At 43.1% G+C, this 26,344-nt stretch overlaps 1 protein-coding gene across 2 annotated transcripts in view; it reads right to left on the minus strand.

The window, feature by feature from the left end:
- The window catches only part of NGLY1 (N-glycanase 1), a 60,542-nt gene that overhangs the window by 28,385 nt on the left and 5,813 nt on the right, over positions 1 to 26,344 (minus strand). For both annotated transcript variants that reach the window (XM_077268920.1, XM_077268921.1), the window contains exons 3-10: positions 23,974 to 24,132; positions 12,183 to 12,345; positions 9,941 to 10,160; positions 6,795 to 6,916; positions 5,933 to 6,078; positions 5,338 to 5,448; positions 2,778 to 2,942; positions 1,555 to 1,740 (exon numbers count right to left, since the gene is read on the minus strand). In XM_077268920.1, the coding sequence (XP_077125035.1) occupies positions 1,555 to 1,740; positions 2,778 to 2,942; positions 5,338 to 5,448; positions 5,933 to 6,078; positions 6,795 to 6,916; positions 9,941 to 10,160; positions 12,183 to 12,345; positions 23,974 to 24,132 (1,272 nt within the window). The remainder of the gene's footprint in view (positions 1 to 1,554; positions 1,741 to 2,777; positions 2,943 to 5,337; positions 5,449 to 5,932; positions 6,079 to 6,794; positions 6,917 to 9,940; positions 10,161 to 12,182; positions 12,346 to 23,973; positions 24,133 to 26,344) is intronic.

Below are 26,344 nucleotides of genomic sequence, written 5' to 3' on the forward strand. Positions count from 1 at the left end.
AATTTCTGTAGCTGGCGGGCGACACCAGCGGGGCGTTCCAGGCGAGACTTCCGGGATGCGGCCTACACATCAGCCGAAGCCAGGGGCTAAATTTTTGCAGCCGGCCGGAGCGTTACCTCAGAGAGGTGGGCCACAAGAAAGTGGCTGAGGCTGCCTGTCAGCATGTGGATATCCCTCTGAAGATGGATCCACTGACCATCGGTGCGCGTCCCGGCATGGAGCCGCCGCGGATATGGGTTTCAGCGCTGTTCTGTGCAGCGTGGACGGTGCAGGGATAAGCCTCAATCCATCATCCGTTTGTTAGGGAGGTGGAGAGGAACCGTCCGCCTCCTTGTGCCATCCGCTTTCACAGTGGTGGGACTGTGGGGGCTGCTCGGACGCCATAGAGAGGGGCCTCTGTACATCCACGGAGTTCAGTCCGGGTGGATAGGGCCAGTTGTCCGGCATTAGGCCTGGCTCCAGGAGAGGATACATGGAGGCAACACTCCATGTGGTCGCCTGTTGCTGGTGTGGGGAGATCGGGACCGTGAAGGAACTCCGTTAAAAAATACAAATTTACAGAAAAGTAAAAAATAAAATAAAAACGTTGGGGTCTGAAACAGACCCGTGTGCCTCCTACAGACACTAAGCAAGAACTGGTTAGCTGAGAGCCAGCAGGAGGGTGTATACTGCAGGGGAGGAGAGAACTGTCTTTGTAGCACTTAGTGTCAGCCTCCTAGTGGCAGCAGCAGCATACACCCACGGTCTGTGTCCCCCAATGAGGAGAAAAGCACTTGATGTAGTTATATCTTACCTGCTCATTTAGTCATAGGGGTGTGCTTCATTGCGTGACTGGTTGATATGAAGTACAACCCTATGACTTGCACACTGCATCACTAACAACGCACTGGGGACAGTAGACATGCTAAAAAGGACATGACAGGTTCCCTTTAAAGGGAATCTATCAGTAAGATCAACCCTCCTAAGCCGTCCATATGGGCATGCAGCTCATAGAAAGCTGAATAAAATGACATTTTGATATCTGCGATCCGATGTCTTCTGCCAGAGAAATTCACATCTTTTCTTAATATGTAAATGAGCTGAGGACCGGACACAGATCTCCCAAAAAATCTGGCATTACCAGTGTGAGACATGTATATCAAAAGAGCATACTGTCAGTCATTACATGTCTCACACTGATAATGTCCCTTTACATGTAAAATAAGCTCTGGAGGCAGATTCTCAGAGAGATCTATGTCCAGCCCATAGATCTTAACAACTTATTTATATATTAAAAAAATTAGGATTTTTCTGAGAGAAAATATCACATTGCAAATATTGAGGTTTCATTTTACTCGGCATCCTATGACCTACATGTCCATATAGGCGGCTTCGGGTCGATCCTATAGACAGATTTCCTTTAAGTCTATGTTCAGGCAGGGATTTTTGTTGTTGACTTATTGAAGAAACAATGTTATTCTCATCAAATATAACAAACCAATAATATAATTTTACTAAAACGTCCACTTCTGTTATTATGTATATCAGGGTCGGTTTCGATCAATTTAGATTTACCATTTTCCAGTCATTCTCCACTTTCCGACATATAGACTCTGTCACCCAGACTCCATTTTCCCAGCCACTGATCACTTCGTTGTTATTTGAGACTCTCGTGTAGCGATCATCGACAACGTTGTACTGAAGATGGAAACGTTTGTCAGCTTTCTCTTTTTCAGTTGGTACAAAAATGAAACTCTTGGCCTGAAGTCAAACAGAAGATGACAATCATTACAGATTCAATCATTATCTGTTGATTGTGTTCCGATGCAGCAATTACAGAACAGTCTTCTCCAGTATCTACGCCGCTTTCCGCTATCGTATAGACGTGCTGCCTTGGATATTATAAATTATTGGCATACAATGATTGTAGCTTAGAAACAATTAACTGTAGCAGAAACGCACAGATTCTGGCAGGATCGGCCAATCGTTTAGTGAGCATGGGGTTCACCAGGTTCTCTCAATAGCGAATGTCCGGGAAAAGAAGCACCGGAATATTGGATTTCTGTGCCCAGTCTTTTGCGTCCGTTGGAAACAACACTTGACCAATAGGGTCTGGGAGCAGCAGGTTTGCGTTTTCCCATTAAAGGGAATATTTCACATTTTTTGCCACCTAATCTGATAGCACCACAATGTAGAGACAGGGGCCCTGATTCCAGAGATATGCCACTCACTGGGCTGCTTGTTGTAGTTTAGATAAAAATTAGTTTTATCAACAGGAGATCATTACTAGAGGAGTAGCAAACCTGTTACCAGGTGGTACAACCCCGCCCCCACCACTGATTGGCCACTCAATACCTATGCACAGTGTACACAGCTGCCAATCAGTGGGGTGGGCGGGGTTATACAGAGCTCAGCATTTAGAGAACTGGTAAATCTGCAGGGGTTTTTTTTTGGGGGGGGACTGTGTGTATGCAAAAAAATAATGGAGACATGTTGGATTCTGACAAAAATAACCCATACTAGTCTATGGATCCATGACAAATCACAGACTGTAGGCACTGTCATATGGGTGCTGTCCATGATTATCCATTACTACAATGGATACGAGAAATTTAGCAATTATTTTTTTTTAGAACGACAAAATTACAGATGAATCATTGATGGTATAAAGGACACACTGACCTATCATTGATGAGATTCAGATCCTAAGCACTGATGAATAATGGTCTGGGTTTTAACATGCAAGAAAAATAACTTCTGTCTGAATGAGACCTTAGCTGTATGGGATCTTTAATTACCTGCAAGCCAGTTTCTCCTCGTGCCACCCGCCAGGCTACAGATCCTGACACTCGACCACCAAGATCACCAGGTTTGGGCATCTTTGGAGACATAAACTCCACAATCTCCACTATCAGCCTCCCAAGCAGCTCCTTTTTTCTTTGTTCTGGCAAGGACTGTTGTCGCTAAAGGTAATACACAAAAATTATCCGGTCACTACAATGTAGAAGCATTGATGCCACGTAATGAGATAAATGTAAAAAACAGAATAGATAAGATAAAAAGAAACTGTGCTGTGGTTCGATTTCAGTAAAGGTACCTTCACACTAAACGATATCGCTAGCGATCCGTGACGTTGCAGCGTCCTGGATGGCGATATCGTTGTGTTTGACAGGCAGCAGCGATCAGGATCCTGCTGTGATATCGCTGGTCGTTTAGGAAAGTTCAGAACTTTATTTGGTCGTCAGATCGGCGTGTTTGACACCAAAAGCAACGATACCAGCGATGTTTTACAATGGTAACCAGGGTAAATATCGGGTTACTAAGCGCAGGGCCGCTCTTAGTAACCCGATGTTTACCCTGGTTACCATCGTAAAAGTAAAAAAAACAAACAGTACATACTCACCCTCTGATGTCCGTCACGTCCCTCGCCGTCCGCTTCCTGCACTGACTGAGGGCCGGCCGTAAAGTGAAAGCACAGCACAGCGGTGACGTCACCGCTCTGCTGTTAGGGCCGGCACTCAGTCAGTGCAGGAAGCGGACGCCGGGGGACGCGAAGGTGAGTATGTACTGTTTGTTTTTTTTACATTTTACACTGGTAACCAGGGTAAACATCGGGTTACTAAGCGCGGCCCTGCGCTTAGCAACCCGATATTTACCCTGGTTACCCTGGGACCTCGGCATCGTTGGTCGCTGGAGAGCTGTCTGTGTGACAGCTCTCCAGCGACCACACAGCGACGCTGCAGCGATCGGCATCGTTGTCTGTATCGCTGCAGCGTCGCTTAATGTGAAGGTACCTTAGCTCCAGTGATAACGTGTTGCCTGGAACAGAACGTGGCTCAATGTGGATCTCCTGATCTGTTCCAGACTGATTAAATATGTGGCTCTATCACATCAGGGACATGTGGAAGTGGACTATACTCAGAACATAGGTGCGCATAGCTAGCTACAGAGGGGAAGCTGGAATTAAAAAAAATCTTTAATAGGATGCACCCATAGACTATATTGCAGCATATTACTTTGCATACCAGCTCAAATTGTGAGCAGATTTGTCTGTAAGAAGCCAGCATCAGCGAGAAATTAATATGAAGCTGGTCATGCAGAGTACATTGGCAGAACTTTTCCGCAGGGCTGGCTGATATTGGGGGCTCTTGACTCTCTCCTGACTTGATGTCCCAGGAAAGAGGGCATTAGAGTTGAGTCATGTCGGTAGTCTGTGGCCCCTGAACCAGAGCCCTATGAACCTCTTGCTACCTGCTATAGTCGTTGACACTTAATCTGATTAGTAGGCCTGGTGTGACGTCTGTCACCATTGCAGCATGATTCACGAACAATGAATATGTACCTGGCATACAAATCAGAAAAAGTTTTGGAGATGCCGGCAGGACTCTGGTCTGCTGGCCATGGACTAACTACAAGCAAGACCGCTGGACCAAGGTTTTATGAACGTTCAAGCGTAACACTCCATGAGTGTGACGGCGGTGGGTGTGGACCTATTGCGCCATGGGCCGGGTTTACCCTGGAGGGGCATGGCTAAGTGACTACCTGGTTTTCGTTATATCCTCTGATGGTGAGGATAGGCTTGGCCGCAGGTAGTTGCCAGGTGTCACTTCAGGGCAGTACCTGGACGTGCAGCAGCTGACCGGAGGATCAGGGCAGGAGGGCAAACAAAAGTGTATTCAGGCAGTCCGAGATTGGGGCAGGCAGCTCAGGTTCACTATACAAAGCCTTAGTTAGGAGTGGAAAGGTCAGACTGAACAAGTAAATAAGCCAGGTCAGAAACGGAAGTCAAATCAAACATGCGCAACACCTAGCAGCAGACTGCAACTAGGAACCTATGCTCAGGCAAGGGTAGAGAGGGAGGAGCTGCCTAATATATCCCTAGCCTAACAGGGGATAGGCTGGGGAAAACAAACCCTGCAAGACACAGCAGTTAAATTCCGGCAGGATGTGGCCACACCTTCTTATTGCCAGGTGGAGACAGCAGAGATATCCAGCAGTACTGCATGAGGACAGTGGCCTGACACATGGAGGATCAGAGCAGTGAACACAGTGAGTAGGGCGACGTTGAAAAGGCGTGAAGGTCGCCAGCATGACAATAAGTAGAAGCAGTTTAAATTTTCAATTTTTCTTTCTATATGATAAAAACATATGCCACACCAATGGTGAAATGGACATGCACCACAAACGGATGAAAACTGCATCTAGCATACTGATGAAAAATGTTTCATTTTTTTCCCTACCCAAAAATATATGTGGATGTCTGAATGACACCTGAGTCAGAGTGAGTATTCTAAAATTGGCTTTCAACCACTATAGTACAACACACGCTGTCTCTGAACGATCCAAGTATTTTCTTACCGTCTTGTTGAGACCAGCAATTGTTTCTCTTAACCAACTTTCTCGAACATCCTTTCTCCTGGAGATGACGTCTTCATGTTTACACGAATACCTCCAAGTGACGTCCACAACCTATGGACAGGACTTAGAAGTTAAAATTTCTATTGTGTTTTTACTTTCTTATCAAATAGTGATGAGCGAGTATACTCATTACTCGAGTTTTCCTGAGCACGCTCGGGTGGTGTCCGAGTATTTGGATGTGCTCGGAGATTTAGTTTTCGTTAACGCAGCTGCATGATTTGCGACTGCTAGGCTAAATAATGTGGGAATTCCCAAACAAACAGGCAACCCCCACATGTACTCAGACTGTCTAGCAGCCGCAAATCCTGCAGCTGCGTCAACAAAAACTAGATCTCCGAGCACATCCAAATACTCGGGAGACCACCCGAGCGTGCTCAGGAAAACCCGAGTAACGAGTACACTTGCTCATCACTATTGTCAAATTGAAGGACTAGGAATGTGTAGGAGAGAGAAGCCTTTCCACAGACCTCTCAAATGGTCGCAATGTTGATGACTATATGTTACATATATGAATTTACTCACAAGTTAGACATACCTCGTCTTTGGAGAAGGCAATGATATATGAAAGCTTTTTCCCCCATCCGACTTCATATAGGAGGGGTTTGTCACAGGCATTCTCACAGGGGTCACAATGAAGCCATCTGTTTTGAGATGAAGAGAACACCTCAGTCCAGACATGATCTGCAGAGTGTGAAAACATGCACTTATTTGTGACATGGCATTGTAGATTTCATTCGAGAGTTAAAATAATAATAAAAAAACACAGATAGGATTTCACCAATAAGAAACTAAATTCTAATGACATGATTTCACATATTGACCATTCAAGGATTATTCCTGAAAAAAAAAAAAAAGTTATTCTCTATTCAATGGATAGGGGATAACTTGCTGATCACTGGGCGTCTGACCGCTGGGAATCCAGAGATCAGGGCTTTGGCACCCCAAGAACAGGGCTCGCAAGTCCCACAGACAATGAGCGAAGTGGAGGAAGAGTATGAGCATGTCTGCTCTGTACAAGTCAGAGCTGTAAAGCCCAGCTCATGGGTTGCCAAAGACCTGATCTTGAGATCGATGGAGGTGTCAGTGGTTGGACCCCCCGCGATCAGCAAGTTATCCGCTATCTAATGGATAGAAGATAACTTGTTTTTTGTGGAGTAACGCTATAAGACAAATGCCACAATCCAACTTGAAAAAAATGGATAAGATAACTCTTATGAATCCACGTTTTCAATGTAAACATTTTAAAGAGCTTTTCTTTCCAGTAGTTTAGGCAAAAGAAAATAACTCTACCAGTAACATGTAAATGTTATATTCACCCAATTTTATATTTTTGGTTCCTCAATCTTAATAGCAAAGAGAACATGAGATGGGATGTTGCTTTTCAGTCTCCAGCTCACCTGTAGAGTCCCACACATATCTTGCTTCCAGCCCCAAAGCCCTGCAGCACAAGGTAAAGCAGTTGGCCCATTCCCCGCACCGTCCACGTCTGGTTTCTAAAAGCTTTCCTGGGTCATTATACCTAAAGTATTAAAAAATATAGGATTTCAGTAAACATACTGTTCACTTGCTCACCTTGCACATAGAAAACGGCAAGTCTTTCCAACTGCTGAATTATTTATTTAAAACATTAAATGGAACCTGTCACCAGAAAGAACACTCCAGGGAGAAAATGAACTTTATTGCCATGCTGCGTTCCCATTTCAGTCATGGGGGAGGCACCGGCGTGGGATCAGTCACCACTCTGAGAATACAGAGCAGCGGCTGTAACCGCACCCCTGACTAACAGCCGACCTTAGTGCAGAGTCAGTGTCTCTCAGGGCTGGGGCCACGGTTTCAGTCATGGGGCGGCGCCGGTTCAGGCTACTTTCACACTAGCGTCGTACGACGCACGTCGCAATGCGACGTTGCGACGTACCGACGCAAACAGAGTAAAAAACACAACGGGGGCAGCGGATGCAGTTTTACAATGCATCCGCTGCCCCATTGTGAGTTCCAGGGAGGCGGGGGCGGAGTTCCTGCCGCGCATGCACGGTCGGAAATGGCGGACACGACGCACCAAAATACGTTACATGTAACGTTTTTTTGTGCCTACGGTCCGACACAATACGACGCATCCGTCGCACGACGGTTGCGACGTGTGGCAATCCGTCGCTAATGCAAGTCTATGGAGAAAAAACGCATCCTGCAAGCACTTTTGCAGGATGCGGTTTTTTTCCAAAACGACGCATTGTGACGTGCGTCGTACGATGCTAGTGTGAAAGCAGCCTCAGTCACCACTCTGAGAATAAAGAGCGGAGGCTGAAACTGTGCCCTGGCCCTGACTAACAGTCGACCTTAATTCTGAGTCAGTCTCAATCAGGACGGGGGCGCGGTTTCAGTCATGGGGTGGTGCCGGTTCAGTAACCACTCTGAGAATAAAGAGCGGAGGCTGAAACTGTGCCCCGGCCCTGACTAACAGCCGACCTTAATTCTGAGTCCGTGTCAATCAGGACGGGGGGCGCGGTTTCAGTCATGGGGTGGCGCTGGTTCAGTCACCACTCTGAGAATACAGAGCAGCGGTTGTAACCGCGCCCCGGCCCTGACTAACAGCCGACCTTAATGCTGAGTCAGTATCAATCAGGACGGGGACTCGGTGTCAGTCACAGGGGCGGTACCATTTCAGTCACTACTATGAGAACATAGAGTGGCGGCTGTAACCGTGGCCCCAGTATTAGGGCTGGTGGTCAGTCAGGGTTGGGGCACGGTTACAGACGCTCTTTTTTCTCAGAGAGGTGACTGAACCAGTGCCAGCGCCACACCCTGTGACTGAAAAAGGAATGCTGCTGGGGATAATAAAGTTCACTATCTCCCCGCAGCATTAGGCTATGTGCAGGCACCAGGCAGGTTAATAGCGCTTTTTCCGATGACAGGTCCCCTTTAAAGAATTGAAAGTAATGGAATTTATTTGTTGATAACATATAAGCGCTCATTTACCCTCAATTTATTAGGAAGCCAACTAAGTAAATTCCCAGGCCAGCGCCAAATCCATCCTGCTTGGCTGACGGCATCATTGCCTGAACTCACACAGCATAGAGGCTGACAGTCAAGCAGGAGGGGCAGCGCTGGGCGAGGCATAGGTTTCTCATCTACAGCCGAAAAGCTGATTTATCAGTAACAGAGGAACGGCCCGGCCATGTAAAGGTATTGTAGGACTTATACTTGGAAAAGTTACACGTGTATATTAATATTTGTGCAATTTCTCCTGAATATGCGATACCCCATTTATGGGGGGAAATCTACTGTTTGGATGCACGGCAGGACTTGGAAGGGAAGGAGCATCATTTGACTTTTTGAATGTAAAATTTGCCGGAACAATTAGTGGACACCATGTCGCGTTTGGAGAGTTCCTAATATGCCTAATCAGTGGAAACCCCCCATAAATGACCCCACTTTGGAAACCACACCCCTCAAGAATTTTATCCACAGGTATAGTGAGCATTTTGAACCCACAGGAGACAGAATTTGATAACATTAGGTCATCATATTGAACATGTTGTCATTAGTGTTGAGCGGAAGTGCTCACTACTCCAGTTTGCATTGGGTGCTCGGGTACGCACCAGATATCGCGGGTGCTCGAGTGACATGCTCGATTCCCTGCCCCGCATGTTTTGCGGCTGTTAGATGCCCCCCAAAAAAATGTGGGGATCTGCAATACTCTGCATACCAGAGCACCCAATGCAAACTCGAGTAGCAAGCACTTGCTTTTGAAAAATCCCAATTCTAATTCCAACCGTAACACAACCCTAACCCTAACAACCCTTACACAACCCTAACTGCAAAAAATTGAAAAAATATATATATATATTTTGTAATTTTTTAATCTAACTAAGGGGGTGACAAAGAGGTATTTGATTTACTATTTTTTTTTATTTTGGTCACTGTGATAGACCCTATCACAGTCATCAAAAAGAACCAATAGGAAAAATGTCCTATTGTTGCCGGGTACTTGCCGTCAGATCTCGACCGGCATACTGAGCATTTGCCTGCCATTTTCTTTCAAGGAAGATGAAGTTGGGGGACGGAGCAGGAGGGATCGGGAATAGCGGAGGTGTTGGGGAGGCTTGAGGGACCCCACTTATCTCTTTTCTGATATGTTACATCATTTCAGAGGAGTGAGAAATGAATTTTAAATCGGACTTTTTTCTGATCACCGTTAATTCGGTACTGGCCGTCAGATCTCGGCGGTGGTTAAGGGGTTAATTAAAAATATAATCACTAGCAGGACATGGCTAAGGGAATTTTTGTTCATCTCTAATCACTGATTGTGAAATTCTTGGTGAACTCATGCCCTTGCACAAGAATATCAAACTTTTATATCAGTGAAAGCCACTAATTCTCTAATAATCCATACACAAAGTATGATACAAGCCTACAGATTTCCTTTCTAAATGGACCTGGAAGAAAAGTTACACATAAGGGAAAAAAATCATAAATTCATGAAGAGATACAAAGATTTCACGTATAGATGACAAAAAATAAAGAAATCAAAGACTAGAAATGCCACCTTGGGAACCTGTTGATGTACTGACACTTGTTGCAATAATGGTTCTCCACCCGGCTGGCCCCCCACCGTAAATCATCATCAGAGGGAGAAAGTGATTCTTTAGCCTGAGTCTGCTCTCCACATCTGCTACATGGAAGATTGTTCACCCAACTGAAGAATTGTTCCTTGAACCAACATAACAGCTCTAACGTCAAGAAATCATCTTCGTTCATGCTGGTATCTGAAAAGGCAAAAAAAAAAAAACCGACACCAAATTTTTATCCCATCCCAAGACTATCAAGTAACACCAAAAAAAAGCTTTATATGCCACCATGTATAGATTAAAATAATGTTTTTATTGAACCAACTTATAAAAAGATATGTTAAAAAGGTAGAACAAAATACCACAGGTACAGTATAATTTTTAAGTGGGTCAACCAGGGGGTACAAACCCCTGGACAAAGCATTTCCAAGAGAAACGCGCGTCGGGTGTGGTGGATCCCCGGATGTTCCAGGGTAACTATATTTTGCTATGTTTATCATGTGGGCATTCCTCATTGTGGTATTACATTGGTGCTTTGTGCATACCATATGCTGCTATCAATAACTCACAGAGCTACGTTAATATCACTGGATACTTACCGTATATATACCTTATGTTGTGCAGTGTAATTTAACCATTTACTTGACTATATTAAGGTATGCCACATGGTAGCATTTTAGCTTTACCCTTTTCGTCCCCGAATGTATTGAGGACTACCTATCTTTATTTCTGAATCACTGATTATAAATATGATATTGTGGACAATGCAATATGACTATCAAACTAAGCTCATGCAGCCTTTATCTATCCTCCACTCCCTCAAGATGGCTGGACCATCATTGTAGATACATCATTGTAAATACACACCTGTACTTTGTATCTCCCTTACCTCAATGTAGATTGTAAGCTCTCATGAGCAGGGTCGTCTTATTTTTCTATAATTATTGTATTATCTTTAACGCTGTTACTTATGACTTGAGCTGTTGAATTGTAAAGCGCTGTGGAATATGTTGGCGCCATATAAATAAAGATTATTATTATTATTACTACAGTAACAAGCCACGAACATTACAGGCACGCTGAGAGAACCTATAGCGAGAAATTCTGGCTATGACCCCAGAAGTCCTGCGGAATACATTCAACAATACGGAAAGGCGCGTTCAGACGTGTTTGGATGAGAACGGTGGACATTTTCAACACCTACTTTAAAACATCCGTTTCTAATGAACCAAGGTATGTATAGTCCAAATTTCAGTACGATAGACCGTCTCTTTTAGAAGCTACAACAATTTTTCCAGGTAAAGTAGCGAGTGAATCACCCTGTATATCTCATCAATGAACGCCTGGGACAGATCCCATAAAGTAGTATACATTACAGAAAGAGAATAATGATTTTAGTTCAGTAGATACTTGCAGTATACTGATATGAAGCAGAAAGACAGTGGCCAACCTGGCACTCCATTTAGCATATACATCGAAGGCTTTCCAGCTAAATGTGGGGAAAAACTGTGAAAGGAGCCAAGGTGAAAAAGCATCATAATGCAGCGTAGGACCCAGAATGGACAACTTGGGGAATTATAGTTTGGAGATACAGTATAAGTAATGGCATCAGGGGTTAAAGGGTTATCCTCAATATTGGAAGTTATCACCTATCTTGCGAATAGTTGCTGTTTGATCTTTGGAGTCCAAACGATAGCGCCTGCACTGATCCCAGGAACAGGCTTGTGTTGTGTCCCTGTGGAAACGGAGCGTTGGCCACACATGCACACATGCTCCATTCATTCTGCCATAGAAAGCTGAGCACTGTATCTGACAGTCTCCAATGGTCCCATAGAGAATGAATGGAGCTCCACTCCGATGGAGCATTTCAGAGCCCTTATCAGCGTCAGTAGGGTACCAGGGTCTATGCTCCCACACGCTTTTGAGGTAGGGATTGTAAGGGAACATTTATGTCTGTTTTGCCACAAATTGTTGTCTAATTCTGGCTTTAGGGGAACATGAAAAACATAAGTTGATTATTGTGATTTTATTAGATGCGTTGTGAATTATATTTGTGATTCTAAGTCTCTTCATGAACTTATTCCCTAGTGGCTGAGCATCCAATTTATCCAATATCCAATTTAGCAAAAAGCATGAAACTATCTAAATGTGTCAAAACCCCAATGCACATATGTATTACACATAGGAAGTCAGTAAGTAAGCAGAATTCAGATCAATTACCGGACTCGAGGCTTTTGGCTTGCTGGAGTTTTTCCTGAGCTTTCGCTTTCAGTTCTGACACAGGAATGTGTTCTCGGGCTTTCTGCTGGAGCTCGGGCAGCTCATACATCATAACATGCTGAGCGTTTGACTGTAGTGTCTTGAAAAACTTGATTTCAGATGCCTGGAATACAAGAAGTTTATTAACCAGATGCATGGTCTTTAAAGAACAAGATTAAACAGTTAAAGGATTATTCTCAAGATCGGTCATCAGGAGTGCACCACTCCCCGGCCTCCCACTTGCAGTATTGGCGGTATGTTCCTGATGATTGCCTGTTCGGACCAGCAGGGATTGTGGTCTGGGAGGTTGAGAGCAGACTAGGATTAGCTCCTGCAAAAATCTGTCTCTGATCCTGATACCAGGCACTATTATCCCTGCAATTGTTCATAAATACGCGTGACAGCATACTCACTAGTCCCAGCAGTTCGAAACCGCTTTCAGAAGGAATATTTGCCAACATGATGAGGCAAAAGACCCAAGCTGGGCATCGACCTGTCTAACATGGTGCTACCGATGGAGACTCTGAAGGGACAAGACAGCGGAAGTAGCTGTCCAGCTGGAACGGTTTATTACCCACACATGCAGCCTTTTCTGATGCACCGTTCGATCTCCGTGAATGGGAAGGCGGGCAGGCCAGTGACTTTGAGAAAGGTGACGATAATGGTGAACCCAAGATGACGCCAAATGACCTGGACACGAATGCCCTGCCTCTCGCATGCTAATATCCCATGTCACAAGTGAGGTATGTGCTGCCTAGGACGCAGTTGAAGATGTACATACAGTGCAGAAAATAAGTATTTGATACCCTGCTGATTTTGCAAGTTTTCCCACCTACAAGGAATGGAGGTCTGTAATTTTTATCGTGGGTACAATTCAACTGTGAGAGAATCTAAAAATGAAAACTAGAAAATCACATTCTATGATTTTTAAATAATTACTTTACATTTCATTTTATTGCGTGAAATAAGTATGTGATCACCTATCCACCAGAAAGAATTCTGGCTCTCACAGACCTGTTAGTTTTTCGTTAAAAAGCCCTCCTACTCTGCACTCATTACCTGTATTAATTGCACATGTTTGAACTTGTTACCTGAATATAAGACACCTGTTCACACAATCACACTCCAACCTCTCCACCAAGGCCAGGACCAAAGAGCTGTCTTGGGAAACCAGGGACAAAATTGTAGACCTGCACAAGGCTGGGATGGGCTACAGGATAATAGGCAAGCAGCTTGGTGAGAAGGCAACAACTGTTGGCACAATGGAAGAGACACATGATGATTATCAATCTTCGGTCTGGTGTTCCATGACAGTTCTCACCTCGTGGGGTAATGATTCTGAGAAAGGTCAGAAATAAGCCCAGAATTACACGGAAGGACCCGGTCAATGACCTGAAGAGAGCTAGAACCACAATCTCAAACATTACCATTAGCAACACACTACGAAGTCATGGATTAAAATCCTGGAGGGCACGCAAGGTTCCCTGCTCATGCCAGCACATGTCCCGGTCTATTTAAAGTTCACCAATTACCATCTGGATGATCCAGTGGAGGCATGGAAGAAGGTCATGTGATCAGATAAGACCAAAATAGAACTTTTTGGTGTCAACTGACTAGTGATGAGTGAGCATGCTCGGATACTATGCTTGAGTTGCTGTGGCTGCATGTCTCATGGCTGTTCAAGAACCACAACACATGCAGAGATTGCTTGTTTGTTAGGCATGTGTTGCAACTGTCGAACAGCCGCGAGACAGCCAGCCATGGCGACTCATAGTATTAGAGCACGCCGAAGATACTCTATTAGCAATCAAGCATGCTCGCTCATCACTAATCAACCCCACTATCCGTGTTTGGAGGAAAAAAAATATGAGTACAACACCAAGAACACCGTCCCAACCGTGAAGCATGTTGGGGGAAACATGAAACGCTGGGGGTGCTTTTCTGCAAAGGGGACAGGACGACTGCACTGTATTTAAGAGAGGATAGATGGTATCATGTTTAGCAAGATTTTGGTCCTTTCCTCAGTAAGAGCATTGAAGATAGATCGTGGCTGGGTCTTCCAGCATGGCAATGACCCGAAACATCCAGCCAAGGCAACTAAGGAGAGGCTCCGTAAGAAGCATTTCAAGGTCCTGGAGTGGCCTAGCCAGTCTCCAGACCTGAACCCAATAGAAAGTCTTTGGAGGGAGCTGAAACTCAATGTTGCCCAGCCACAATCTGAAAGATCTGGAGAAGATCTGTATGGAGGAGTGGGCCAAAATCTTTGCTGCAGTGTGTGCAAACTTGGTCAAGAACTACAGGAAAGGTCTGACCTCTGAAATTGCAAACAAAGGTTTCTGCATATACAGTTAAGTCCATATATATTTGAACAGAAACAACATTTTTCTAATTTTGGGTATAGACATTACCAGTATGAATTTTAAACAAAACAATTCAGATGCAGTTGAAGACTTTCAGCTTTCATTTGAGGGTATCTACATTAAAATTGGATGAAGGGTTTAGGAGTTTCAGCTCCTTAACATGTGCCACCCTGTTTTTAAAGGGACCAAAAGTAATTGGACAATTGACTCCAAGGCTATTTCATGGACAGGTGTGGGCAATCCCTTCGTTATGTTATTCTCAATTAAGCAGATAAAAGGCCTGGAGTTGATTTGAGGTGTGGTGCTTGCATTTGGAAGGTTTTGCTGTGAAGTAAACATGCGGTCAAAGGAGCTCTCCATGCAGGTGAAACAAGCCATCCTTAAGCTGCGAAAACAGAAAAAACCCATCCGAGAAATTGCTACAATATTAGGAGTGGCAAAATCTACAGTTTGGTACATCCCGAGAAAGAAAGAAAGCACTGGTGAACTCATCAATGCAAAAAGACCTGGGCGCCCAAGGAAGACAACAGTGGTGGATGATCGCAGAATAATCTCCATGGTGAAGAGAAACCCCTTCACAACAGCCAACCAAGTGAACAACACTCTCCAGGAGGTCGGCGTATCAATATCCAAATCTACCATAAAGAGAAGACTGCATGAAAGTAAATACAGAGGGTTCACTGCACGGTGCAAGCCACTGATAAGCATCAAGAATAAAAAGGCTAGACTGGACTTTGCTAAAAAAAAAAAAAAAAACATCTAAAAAAGCCAGCACAGTTCTGGAAGAACATTCTTTGGACAGATGAAACCAAGATCATCCTCTACCAGAATGATGGAAAGAAAAAAGTATGGCGAAGGCGTGATACAGCTCATGATCCAAAGCATACCACATCATCTGTAAAACACGGCGGAGGCAGTATGATGGCTTGGGCACGCATGGCTGCCAGTGGCACTGGGTCACTAGTGTTTATTGATGATGTGACACAGGACAGAAGCAGCCGAATGAATTCTGAGGTATTCAGAGCCATACTGTGTGCTCAGATCCAGCCAAATGCAGCCAAACTGATTGGTCTTCTTTCATACTACAGATGGACAATGACCCAAAACATAAAGCCAAAGCAACCCAGGAGTTTATTAAAGCAAAGAAGTGGAATATTCTTGAATGGCCAAGTCAGTCACCTGATCTCAACCCAATTGAGCATGCATTTCACTTGTTAATAACTAAATTTCAGACAGAAAGGCCCACAAACAAAAAGCAACTGAAAACCACCGCAGTGAAGGCCTTGCAGAGCATCAAAAAGAAGGAGACACAGCGTCTGGTGATGTCCATGAGTTCAAGACTTCAGAAAGTCTTTGCCAACAAAGGGTTTTCAACCAAGTACTAGAAATGAACATTTTATTTAAAATTATTTAATCTGTCCAATTACTTTTGGTCTCTTTAAAAATAGGGTGGCACATGATAAGGAGCTGAAACTCCTAAACCCTTCATCCAATTTTAATGTTGATACCCTCAAATGAAAGCTGAAAGTCTAAACTTCAACTGCATCTGAATTGTTTTGTTTAAAATTCATTGTGGTAATGTCTATAACCAAAATTAGAAAAATGTTGTCTCTGTCCAAATATATACAGTCATGGCCAAAAGTATTGACACCCCTGCAATTCTGTCAGATAATACTCAGTTTCTTCCTGAAAATGATTGCAAACACAAATTCTTTGGTATTATTATCTTCATTTAATTTGTCTTAAATGAAAAAACACAAAAGAGAATGAAGCAAAAAGTAAAACATTGATCAGTTCACACAAAACTCCAAAAATGGGCCAGACAAAAGTATTGGCACCCTCAGCCTAATACTTGGTTGCACAACCTTTAGCCAAAATAACTGCGACCAACCGCTTCCGGTAACCATCAATGAGTTTCTTACAATGCTCTGCTGGAATTTTAGACCATTCTTCTTTGGCAAATTGCTCCAGGTCCCTGATATTTGAAGGGTGCCTTCTCCAAACTGCCATTTTTAGATCTCTCCACAGGTGTTCTATGGGATTCAGGTCTGGACTCATTGCTGGCCACCTTAGAAGTCTCCAGTGCTTTCTCTCAAACCATTTTGATGCCTTTGCCCAAAAAGCTCTACTTTTGTCTCATCTGACCAGAGAACATTCTTCCAAAACATTTTAGGCTTTTTCAGGTAAATTGTGGCAAACTCCAGCCTGGCTTTTTTATGTCTCGGGGTAAGAAGTGGGGTCTTCCTGGGTTTCCTACCATACAGTCCCTTTTCATTCAGACGCCGACGGATAGTATGGGTTGACACTGTTGTACCCTTGGACTGCAGGGCAGCTTGAACTTGTTTGGATGTTAGTCGAGGTTCTTTATCCAACATCCGTACAATCTTGCGTTGAAATCTCTTGTCAATTTTTCTTTTCCGTCCACATCTAGGGAGGTTAGCCACAGTGCCATGGGTTTTAAACTTCTTGATGACACTGCGCACGGTAGACACAGGAACATTCAGGTCTTTGGAGATGGACTTGTAGCCTTGAGATTGCTCATGCTTCCTCACAATTTGGTTTCCCAAGTCCTCAGACAGTTCTTTGGTCTTCTTTCTTTTCTCCATGCTCAATGTGGTACACACAAGGACACAGGACAGAGGTTGAGTCAACTTTAATCTATGTCAACTGGCTGCAAGTGTGATTTAGTTATTGCCAACACCTGTTAGGTGCCACAGGTAAGTTACAGGTGCTGTTAATTACACAAATTAGAGAAGCATCACATGATTTTTCGAACAGTGCCAATACTTTTGTCCACCCCCTTTTTTATGCTTGGTGTGGACTTATATCCAATTTGGCCTTAGGACACTTCTTTTTGTGTTTTTTCATTTAAGACAAATTAAATGAAGATAATAATACCGAAGAATTTGTGTTTGCAATCATTTTCAGGAAGAAACTGAGAATTATCTGACAGAATTGCAGGGGTGTGAATACTTTTGGCCATGACTGTATGAACCTAACTGTATGAAGTTCTGATTTTCTATTGTATCAAATATTTATTACATGCAATAAAATTAATTATGTAAAAATCATACAATGTGATCTTCTGGATATTTTTTTTAAGATTCTGTCTCTCACAGTTGACGTGTATCTATGATAAAAATTGCAGACCTCTTCATTCTTTGTAGCTGGGAAAACTTGCAAAATCGGCAGTGAGTCAAATACTTATTTTACCCATAGTATAGAGGCAGAACTGACTATTTACCGCCTTGATAAAAATCATATAAAATAGCACTAAATAAAATGGTCCATATCTCGAGAACCATAAGAAGTATAAAAAAAAAAAAAAAAAACCCTTATAAAACTCAGGGGAACAGAAGGAGTAAAGTAACCAGTCATTTTGACCTGGTAACAAGTTTAAATCACCCCTTTCTCCCCGTTTAAAAACTAAAGAAATATAAAAATTAAAACATTTGGTATTGCCATGACAGTAAAAGTCCAATCTATCAACATATATAATTATTTTAACAGTACATTAAACACTTTTTTCAGTCGCTTCACTCCCACTAAAAATGTATTAAAAAGAGATCAAATGGTTGAATGTTCACAAAAATAGTACCAATAAAAATGTAGGCTCAGAGAACAAAAAACAAGCCCCTGCCTGGCACACCTATTGAAAGAAAAATAAAAACAGATTTTTTTTTTTACAACTAAAATAAAAAACCTAACAAATTTGGTATCTCTGTATTTTTACTAACATGAAGAATCATATTGCAAGGTCATGTAGATGGCATAATGAATATCATGAAAACAAAACCCCAAAAATAAGGGCAGAATTGTATTTTGTTCACCATTTTGCCCCACTGGCATTTTTTTCCCCTTTTTTAGTATATTGTATGGAAAAGTAAATTGTGTTATTCAAAACTACAACACCTCCCACAAAAAAATAAGCCCTCATATAACTGTGTTTGATGGACAAGAAGGGGAGGAAAAAATAAAAAAGCAAAAACATAAAATTTCTGGTCATAAACAGTTTTAACCAACATACACAAAGAAACAATTCATGGACCTTTCACAGAAAGTAGTGGAAATGTAGTAAGTAGAGATGGGCAGACGCCTGAATGTTCGGGTCAGGCTGAACAGTTAAAAAACGTTCGGGTACCAGAACAGTACCCGGACCTGAAACCCATTCGTGAATGGGGAGCCCGAACATCCAGTGTTTGCCACGTTGTCATGTGCATGACATGGCATACATTGCTTCTGATCGGCGGTGAAATCACTGCAAGAGCAGGCGGCGGCTGATGGGAGTATTTATCAGCCAGTGCCTGCACTGTAAATAAATAATAATAATTAAAAAATGGCATGGATTCCCCTGTATTTTTGATAACCAGCCAGGCAAAACTCACAGCTGGAGGCCGCAACCCTCAGCTGTCAGCTTCAGCAAGGCTGGTTATCAAGATTAGAGGGTTCCCCACTCTGATTTTTTAATGATTTAAACAATAATTAAAAAAATGGCATGGGGTCCCCCCATTTCTTGACAACCAGCCTAGTTAAAGCAGACAGCTGTCATTCTCAGGCTTGTAGAGGACCGTGAACATTGGTCCCCCCCAGCCTAAAAATAGCAACCCACAGCCGCCCAGAGAAGGCTCATCTTTGCCCGGTTCTTCCCACTTGCCCTGTAGTGGTGACAAGTGGGTTTCATATTTGTGGGGTTCATGTCACCTTTGTATTGTCTGGTGACATCAAGACCACGGCTCAGTAATGGCTCTATAAGACATCTATCCATTACTAATCCTATAGTTATATTGTCTATAAAGAGACAACCAGAATAAATTCCTTTATTTGAAATAAAAACAAAACACTTTTACTTTTTATATTTAACCCCTTAACGACCGCCGATACGCCTTTTAACGGCGGCAGTTAAGGGTACTTAAACCACAGCACCGTTAATTAACGGCCCTGTGGAAAAAGTGAATAGCGCCCCCCAGAGTCGGATTTTTTCTGGGGTCTCAGTTACCGGGGGTAGCCAAGACACCAGAGAACATGATTCGGGTTTTTTTTTTACCGACCCTGGGTTGCGATCGACGGTAATTAACCGTTTACCGGCGGTCACGAAAAAAAACAAAAAACGCGAGTTCCCATTTCATTTGTCTGTCCTCCGATGTGATCGCACATCAGAGGACAGAGAAATGGGGTCCCCGATCGCCCCCCGATACTCACCTGTCTCCCCCGGTGCTCCTCGTGGCTCCCGATGGGCGCCGCCATCTTGTTCCGGCCAAAGAATGGCGGGCGCATACGCAGTGCACCCAGAAGGGGTAGCCGAGACCCCAAAGAACATGATCGGGGTCGGTTTTTACCGACCCCTGTTTTGCGATTGCCGGTAATTAACTCTTTACCAGCGACCGCAAAAAAAAAAGCGATGTGTAATTCTCTGTCCTCTGATGTGATTGCACAGTCTATCCGTCACTATGTCGGAGCTGACTGACGCCAAACAACTGAAATGTGAAAGAAGCCTTAGGGGTGTGTTGGGGTTAGGGTTGGAGTTAGATTTGGGGGGTTTCCACTGTTTAGGTACATCAGGGGGTCTCTAAACGCCACAGCCAATTTTGCGCTCAAAAAGTCAAATGGTCCTCCCTCCCTTCCGAGCTCTGCCGTGCACCCAAACAGTGGTTTACCCCCACACATGGGGTATCAGTGTACTCAGGACAAATTGAACAACAACTTTTGGGGTCCAATTTATCTTGTTACCCTTGTGAAAATAAAAACTTGAGGGCTAAAAAATCTTTTTTGTGGAAAAAAAAATATTTTTTATTTTCACGACTCTGCATTATAAACTTCTGTGAAGCACTTGGGCATTCAAGATTCTCACCACACATCTAGATTTGTTCCTTGGGGGGTCTAGTTTCCAAAATGGGGTCACTTGTGGGGGGTTTCTACTGTTTAGGTACATCAGGGGATCTGCAAACGCAACATAACGCTCGCAGACCATTGTATCAAAGTCTGCATTCCAAAACGGCGCTCCTTCCCTTCAGAGCTCTGCCATGCGCCCAAACAGTGGTTTACCCCCACATATGGGGTATCAGCCTACTCAGCATAAATTGCACAATACATTTTGGGGTCCAATTTCTCCTGTTACCCTTGTGAAAGTAAAAATGTGGGGGTGAAAAGATCATTTTTGTGGAAAAAATGACTTTTTATTTTCATGGCTCTACATTATAAACTTCTGTGAAGCAGTTGGGGGTTCATAGTGCTCATCACACATCTAGATAAGCTCTTTGGGGGGTCTAGTTTCTAAAATGGGGTCACTTGTGGGGGGTTTCTACTATTTAGGTACATCAGGAGCTCTGCAAATGCAACATGATGCCCGCAGACCATCCCGTCAAAGTCTGCATTCCAAGCGGCTCTCCTTCCCTTCCGAGCCCCGATGGGTGCCCAAACAGTGCCCCCCACATATGGGGTATCAGCGTACTCAGGACAAACTGGTCAACAGATTTTGGGGCCCAATGTCTCCTGTTACCCTTGAGAAAATAAAAAATTGCAGGCTAAAAAATCATTTTTGAGGAAAAAAAAAAGGATTTTTTTATTTTCATGGCTCTACTTTATACATTTCTGTGAAGCACTTGGGGGTTTAAAGTGCTCACCACACATCTAGATAAGTTCCTTAAGGGGTCTAGTTTCCAAAATGGGGTCACTTGTGGGGGGTTTCTACTGTTTAGGCACATCAGGGGCTCTCCAAACGCGACATGGTGTCCGATCTCAATTCCAGCCAATTCTACATTGAAAAAGTAAAACGGTGCTCCTCTTCCAAGCTCTGCGGTGCGCCCAAACAGTGGTTTACCCCCACATATGGGGTATCGACGTATTCAGGAGAAATTGCACAACAACTTTTGTGGTCTAATTTCTTCTGTTACCCTTGTGAAAATAAAAATTTGGGGGCAAAAAGATCATTTTTGTAGAAAAAATGCGATTTTTTTTTATTTTCACGGCTCTATTCAGGAGAAATTGCACAACAAAATTTATGGTTACATTTTTGTTTTTACACTTGTGAAAATAAAAAAAATGGTTCTGAAGTAAAATGTTTGCAAAAAAAAAGTTAAGTGTTCATTTTTTCCTTCCACATTGTTTCAGTTCCTGCGAAGCACGTAAAGGGTTAATAAACTTCTTGAATGTGGTTTTGAGCACCTTGAGGGGTGCAGTTTTTAGAATGGTGTCACACTAGGTTATTTTATATCATATAGACCCCTCAAAATGACTTCAAATGTGATGTGGTCCCTAAAAAAAAATGGTGTTGTAAAAATGAGAAATTGCTGGTCAACTTTTAACCCTTATAACTCCCTAACAAAAAAAAATTTTGTTTCTAAAATTGTGCTGATGTAAAGTAGACAGGTGGGAATTATTATTTATTAACTATTTTTTGGACATATCTCTCTGATTTAAGGGCATAAAAATACAAAGTTTGAAAATTGCAAAATTTTTAAAATGTTCGCCATATTTCCGCTTTTTTCATAAATAATTGCAAGTAATATTGAAGAAATGTTACCACTAACATGAAGTACAATATGTCACGAAAAAACAATCTCAGAATCAGGAGGATCTGTTAAAGTGTTCCAGAGTTATAACCTCATAAAGTGACAGTGGTCAGAATTGTAAAAATTGGCTCGGTCATTAATTAACAAATTCGCTCTGTCACTAAGGGGTTAAAAATAACAGACGCAGTTATACTCACCTAATGCTCATTCCATTGAAGTCCTTGTCTTTGTAATAAAAGAAAAATAAAAATCAACCATATTCCTTGTCCCCATATCTTGTCCATCTTTCTGTCCCATGCCTTAATCCATTGTCTGGGGATAAACAGTTTTCAACCTGGATGGTGCCAATATGCGACCGTGCAGGCTGAGTACCACTGGTGAATGAGCTGCTGCGAGCGCAGCATCAGTGAGCAACGGTGACCTCATCGAAGTTACTGCTGGTCACTGAGGCTGCGTTCCCAGCGGGGCTGAACTACAGTGACCTCGGTGAGATCCTCACTAGCACAGTGAGAAAAAGCCTCACGGTGCAGCAGTGAGTTCACCGGGAGGAATTTCTTGAACTGCAGTGAACTCTATGAGCTCAGCGCTGCACCATGAGACTTACTCACTGTGCTAGCAGGGATCTCACCGAGTTCACCGCAGTTCAGGGACCTGGCTGAGAACGCAGCCTGAGTGACCGGCAGTAACCTCGATGACATCACCGCTGGTCACTGATGCTGCACTCGCAGCAGCTCATTCATCAGTGGTTCTCAGCCTGGACGATCGCATCTTGGCACCGTCAAGGTTGAAAACTGTTTATCCCCAGACCTGGATTACAGCGTGGGACAGAACGACGGACAGGTGAGGGACATGGTTGTTTTGTTTTTTTTTTATTACAGACGACGAGGGATTCAATGGAATGGGTGTTATGTGAGTATGGTTTAATTTAGAATCATTAAAGGAGTCTCTGTCATTCTTTCAATTAAAAGACACTATTTTGCCTGTGTGATTATTTACAATATAACTAAAGGATTAGTAATGGATAGGTTTCTTATAGACGGCTCTCCATTAATAAGCCGTGGGCTTGATGTCACTACACAATTCAAAGGTGACATTAACCCCACAAATATTACCTCACTTGCCACCGCTACAGGGCAAGTGGGAAGGGCCAGGCAAAGCGCCAGAGTTGGCTCATCTAATAAATGCACCTTTTCTGGGCAGCTGCGAGGTGCTTTTAGGCTGGGGGAAGGGGCAATGTCAATGGCCCCTTACCAGCCTGAGAAATACCAGCCACTAGCTGTTTGCTTTAGCTTGGCTGTTTGTCAAAATTAGGGGGGACCCCACACCGATTTTTTTTTATTTATTTAATTACAAAATACGGCGTGGGGACCCCTCTATTCTTGATAACCAGACTTGCTAACACTGACAGCTGAAGGTTGCAGCTCTCAGCTGAGTTTTGCCTGGCTGGTTATTAAAAATATGGGGGAAATTTTTTTTATTATTTATTTAGAGCACAGGTGCTGCCAATACTCCCATCAGCCGCCGTCTGCTCTCGCTGTTATTAGCAGCAGCAGGCGTAGGCTGATGAGCGCAGTAGTCCCATCAGCCGATGCCAGTGACCGGAGGTAAACTTTTTACCTCCGATCACAGCTGTGGGCACACTCTGTCATTTGACAGCGTGGGAACTGCGGCTGTCTGATTGGCAGTAATTATTTCATCGCCGACCAGAAGCAGTTTTTGCCCCACTGTCTTTAACATGATAGCATGAGAACCAACCAGTATTCGGGGTGCCGAACCCAAACAGTAACACGCACTTCCTAATGAAGTCTCTAGTAATAAGTAGTAAATTCTAGGCAATGTATGATGTAGTAAGAATTGTCCTCCACCCTCCTATGCTCTAGTTACCAGGCTTGGACTCGGCGCCTGCTGTCCGCTTCCTGTAGCAGCAGGTACCGTCACATTTGACCCGTTGAGGCGCTTGTCTCTTTCAGATGCTATGCGGTCTCTGACCTTTCGCAACTTCTCTACAGATGCCTTCTTAGGAAACACAAGATGTGTTTCTCCCTGTAGAATGAAAAGAATGTATGAAAAAGTAATCATATTAATTTGTATGTCATAAATCAATAGTACGCAGGAAAATAAGAAACTTAGTAATATATCTCAGCAGAGAAATCAGCTTTTTCTCCTCCTGTATTGATCTTTCACTGTCATTCCAAGCGTAAAATTTGTATTAGGTGAGGACAGATTTTCCCATTACTGAGATAGGAGTTGACAGTTGGTGCTTCTGAAATTCTATGCAGAGGAGGGAGGAGACAGACATTCTACTCCAAGCTCTCTGGAAACAACAGTTATAGTTCTTCATAGAACTTTATAAAATGCGTACTCACATAGTAAGATTTTCATGTGTACTCTTGATTTATGTGAAAAGATAAATAAAGAAAAAATAAAAGGTTGGTTACTCTTTAATGGGAATCTGTCAGCAGGTTTTTGCTATGTAATCTGATAACAACACAATGTAGGCGTTAAAACACTGAATTCAGTGATGTTGTGTTTCTTATTATGCTGTGACATATAAGAAGAAAATAAAAGCGCACTCACCAGTTTTGAACTATCAAGGCGGTTTATTCACATGTGAATCATGCGGTGCAGGGAGGGTTTGTGAATACAAAGAGGATGACAGCTGTTTCGTGCTAGGTGTGCACTTCAACAGATCCAATGACGAGTGAGGGGGAGAAAGGCATTTTGACTGAAAGGGTCTTAAAAGCCCCTCCCATTATTCACTTCGTCATAATGGACAATTAGCCACTATCCGGAGAAAAAATATAGTGAAACAGTGAAACATTTAAAACAAGATAAAAACATTTAACGGGTGATGAATAATAACATTTAGGAAGAAATATACTATAATACAGTCACAATGAAAAAGATCTTTTACAAAAAAACCGACATATCTACTCTGTCATTGAACCCTATTGGTCCAGATGCGTTTGCTCTTAAAATCCACCTTGCCTTGCCTTCTTATATGTCACAGTGGAATTGTTTTTTTCAAAAGCAGCACCAAAGTGGAACCTTTGCAGCGGTTTTTTGGTTTATTTGACAAAAGGTATAGACGGTGCGACTTCATGCCTCTGGAGCAAAAAGGGTCTGGCGTATAGCGGCTGTGCGATAGCATTTTTTTCTTTATTGTGGACTGTTTCTTATTATGCTGTGTGCTGTTTACTTACAATGAAGGTTTTATCAGTAGGACATAATCATTGCTGGGACCCTAGTGCCAAGTTGTCTGACTCCTCCCCCACTTGTAATAAGCAGCTCACTGTCACTATACAATGTACAGAGAACCTGGTGTTGTACTCTGTGTCACAACTGCTGCCCCAGTATACTAAGTGATATATCATTGGATTCGGCATCTCTTTTCCTTCTTTATGCTGCTCATAGATGAAGTAGCAAAAACCTGCTGACAGATTCCCTTTAAAGGTTTTAAAGGGACCCTGTCATGTCCCCAAATGCTATTTAACTACAGATATGGGGTAATCCTCAGGTTAGTAGTGTAACAATGCTAAACATTCGCCTTATTGAAAGTGCGATCACTGGGAAGAAATTCACTTTTTTCCTCCCAGCAGCCTCCAGCTTTCAGTCATATAGGCGCAGCTTCAGTCACCGCTCACAGCATGTGAGCATGCTCTAACACTTTGATCGACACCTCACTCTGCACAGATGCGCTGTCAGATTGCCGGACGCGGTTACAGCCTCTGCTCACTGTTTACTGAGTGATGACTGAAGCCGCACCGGCCGCACCTTAATGACTGAAAGCCGGAGGTTCCTGGGAAGAATAAAGTTAATTTCCTCCCAGTGGCCGCGCTTTCAATAAGGCAGCTGGACAACATTGGAACGCTATTACCCTGCAGATGAACCCTATATCTACAGAGAAATAGCATTTGGGGACATGACATTTTCCCTTAAAAAACTTAGCGGATCTTCACACCACCACAGATACACATGAATAAAATTGAAGATCTGCAAATCATAGTCTAGATTTTTTTGCTTTGACTATATTGCTGTATATAACAGGAAAATCATAAAATTTTCTAACATTCACATCATAAACTTTACCGACTCGGTCGCCTGTGTATAAAAATAATAATAATAAAAAAAAGTCCTTTGTAATGATTCCAATTTCAGAACTGAGTGATCATGTAGAACATGAATGTCAGGTGACTCTACTGCTTACATAATGGTCACATGATGTGGAGGATGTGACTGATGTAACCTTAGTCCT

Source organism: Ranitomeya variabilis, chromosome 6 (genome assembly GCF_051348905.1).
Source record: "Ranitomeya variabilis isolate aRanVar5 chromosome 6, aRanVar5.hap1, whole genome shotgun sequence".
Classification (NCBI taxonomy): domain Eukaryota; kingdom Metazoa; phylum Chordata; class Amphibia; order Anura; family Dendrobatidae; genus Ranitomeya; species Ranitomeya variabilis.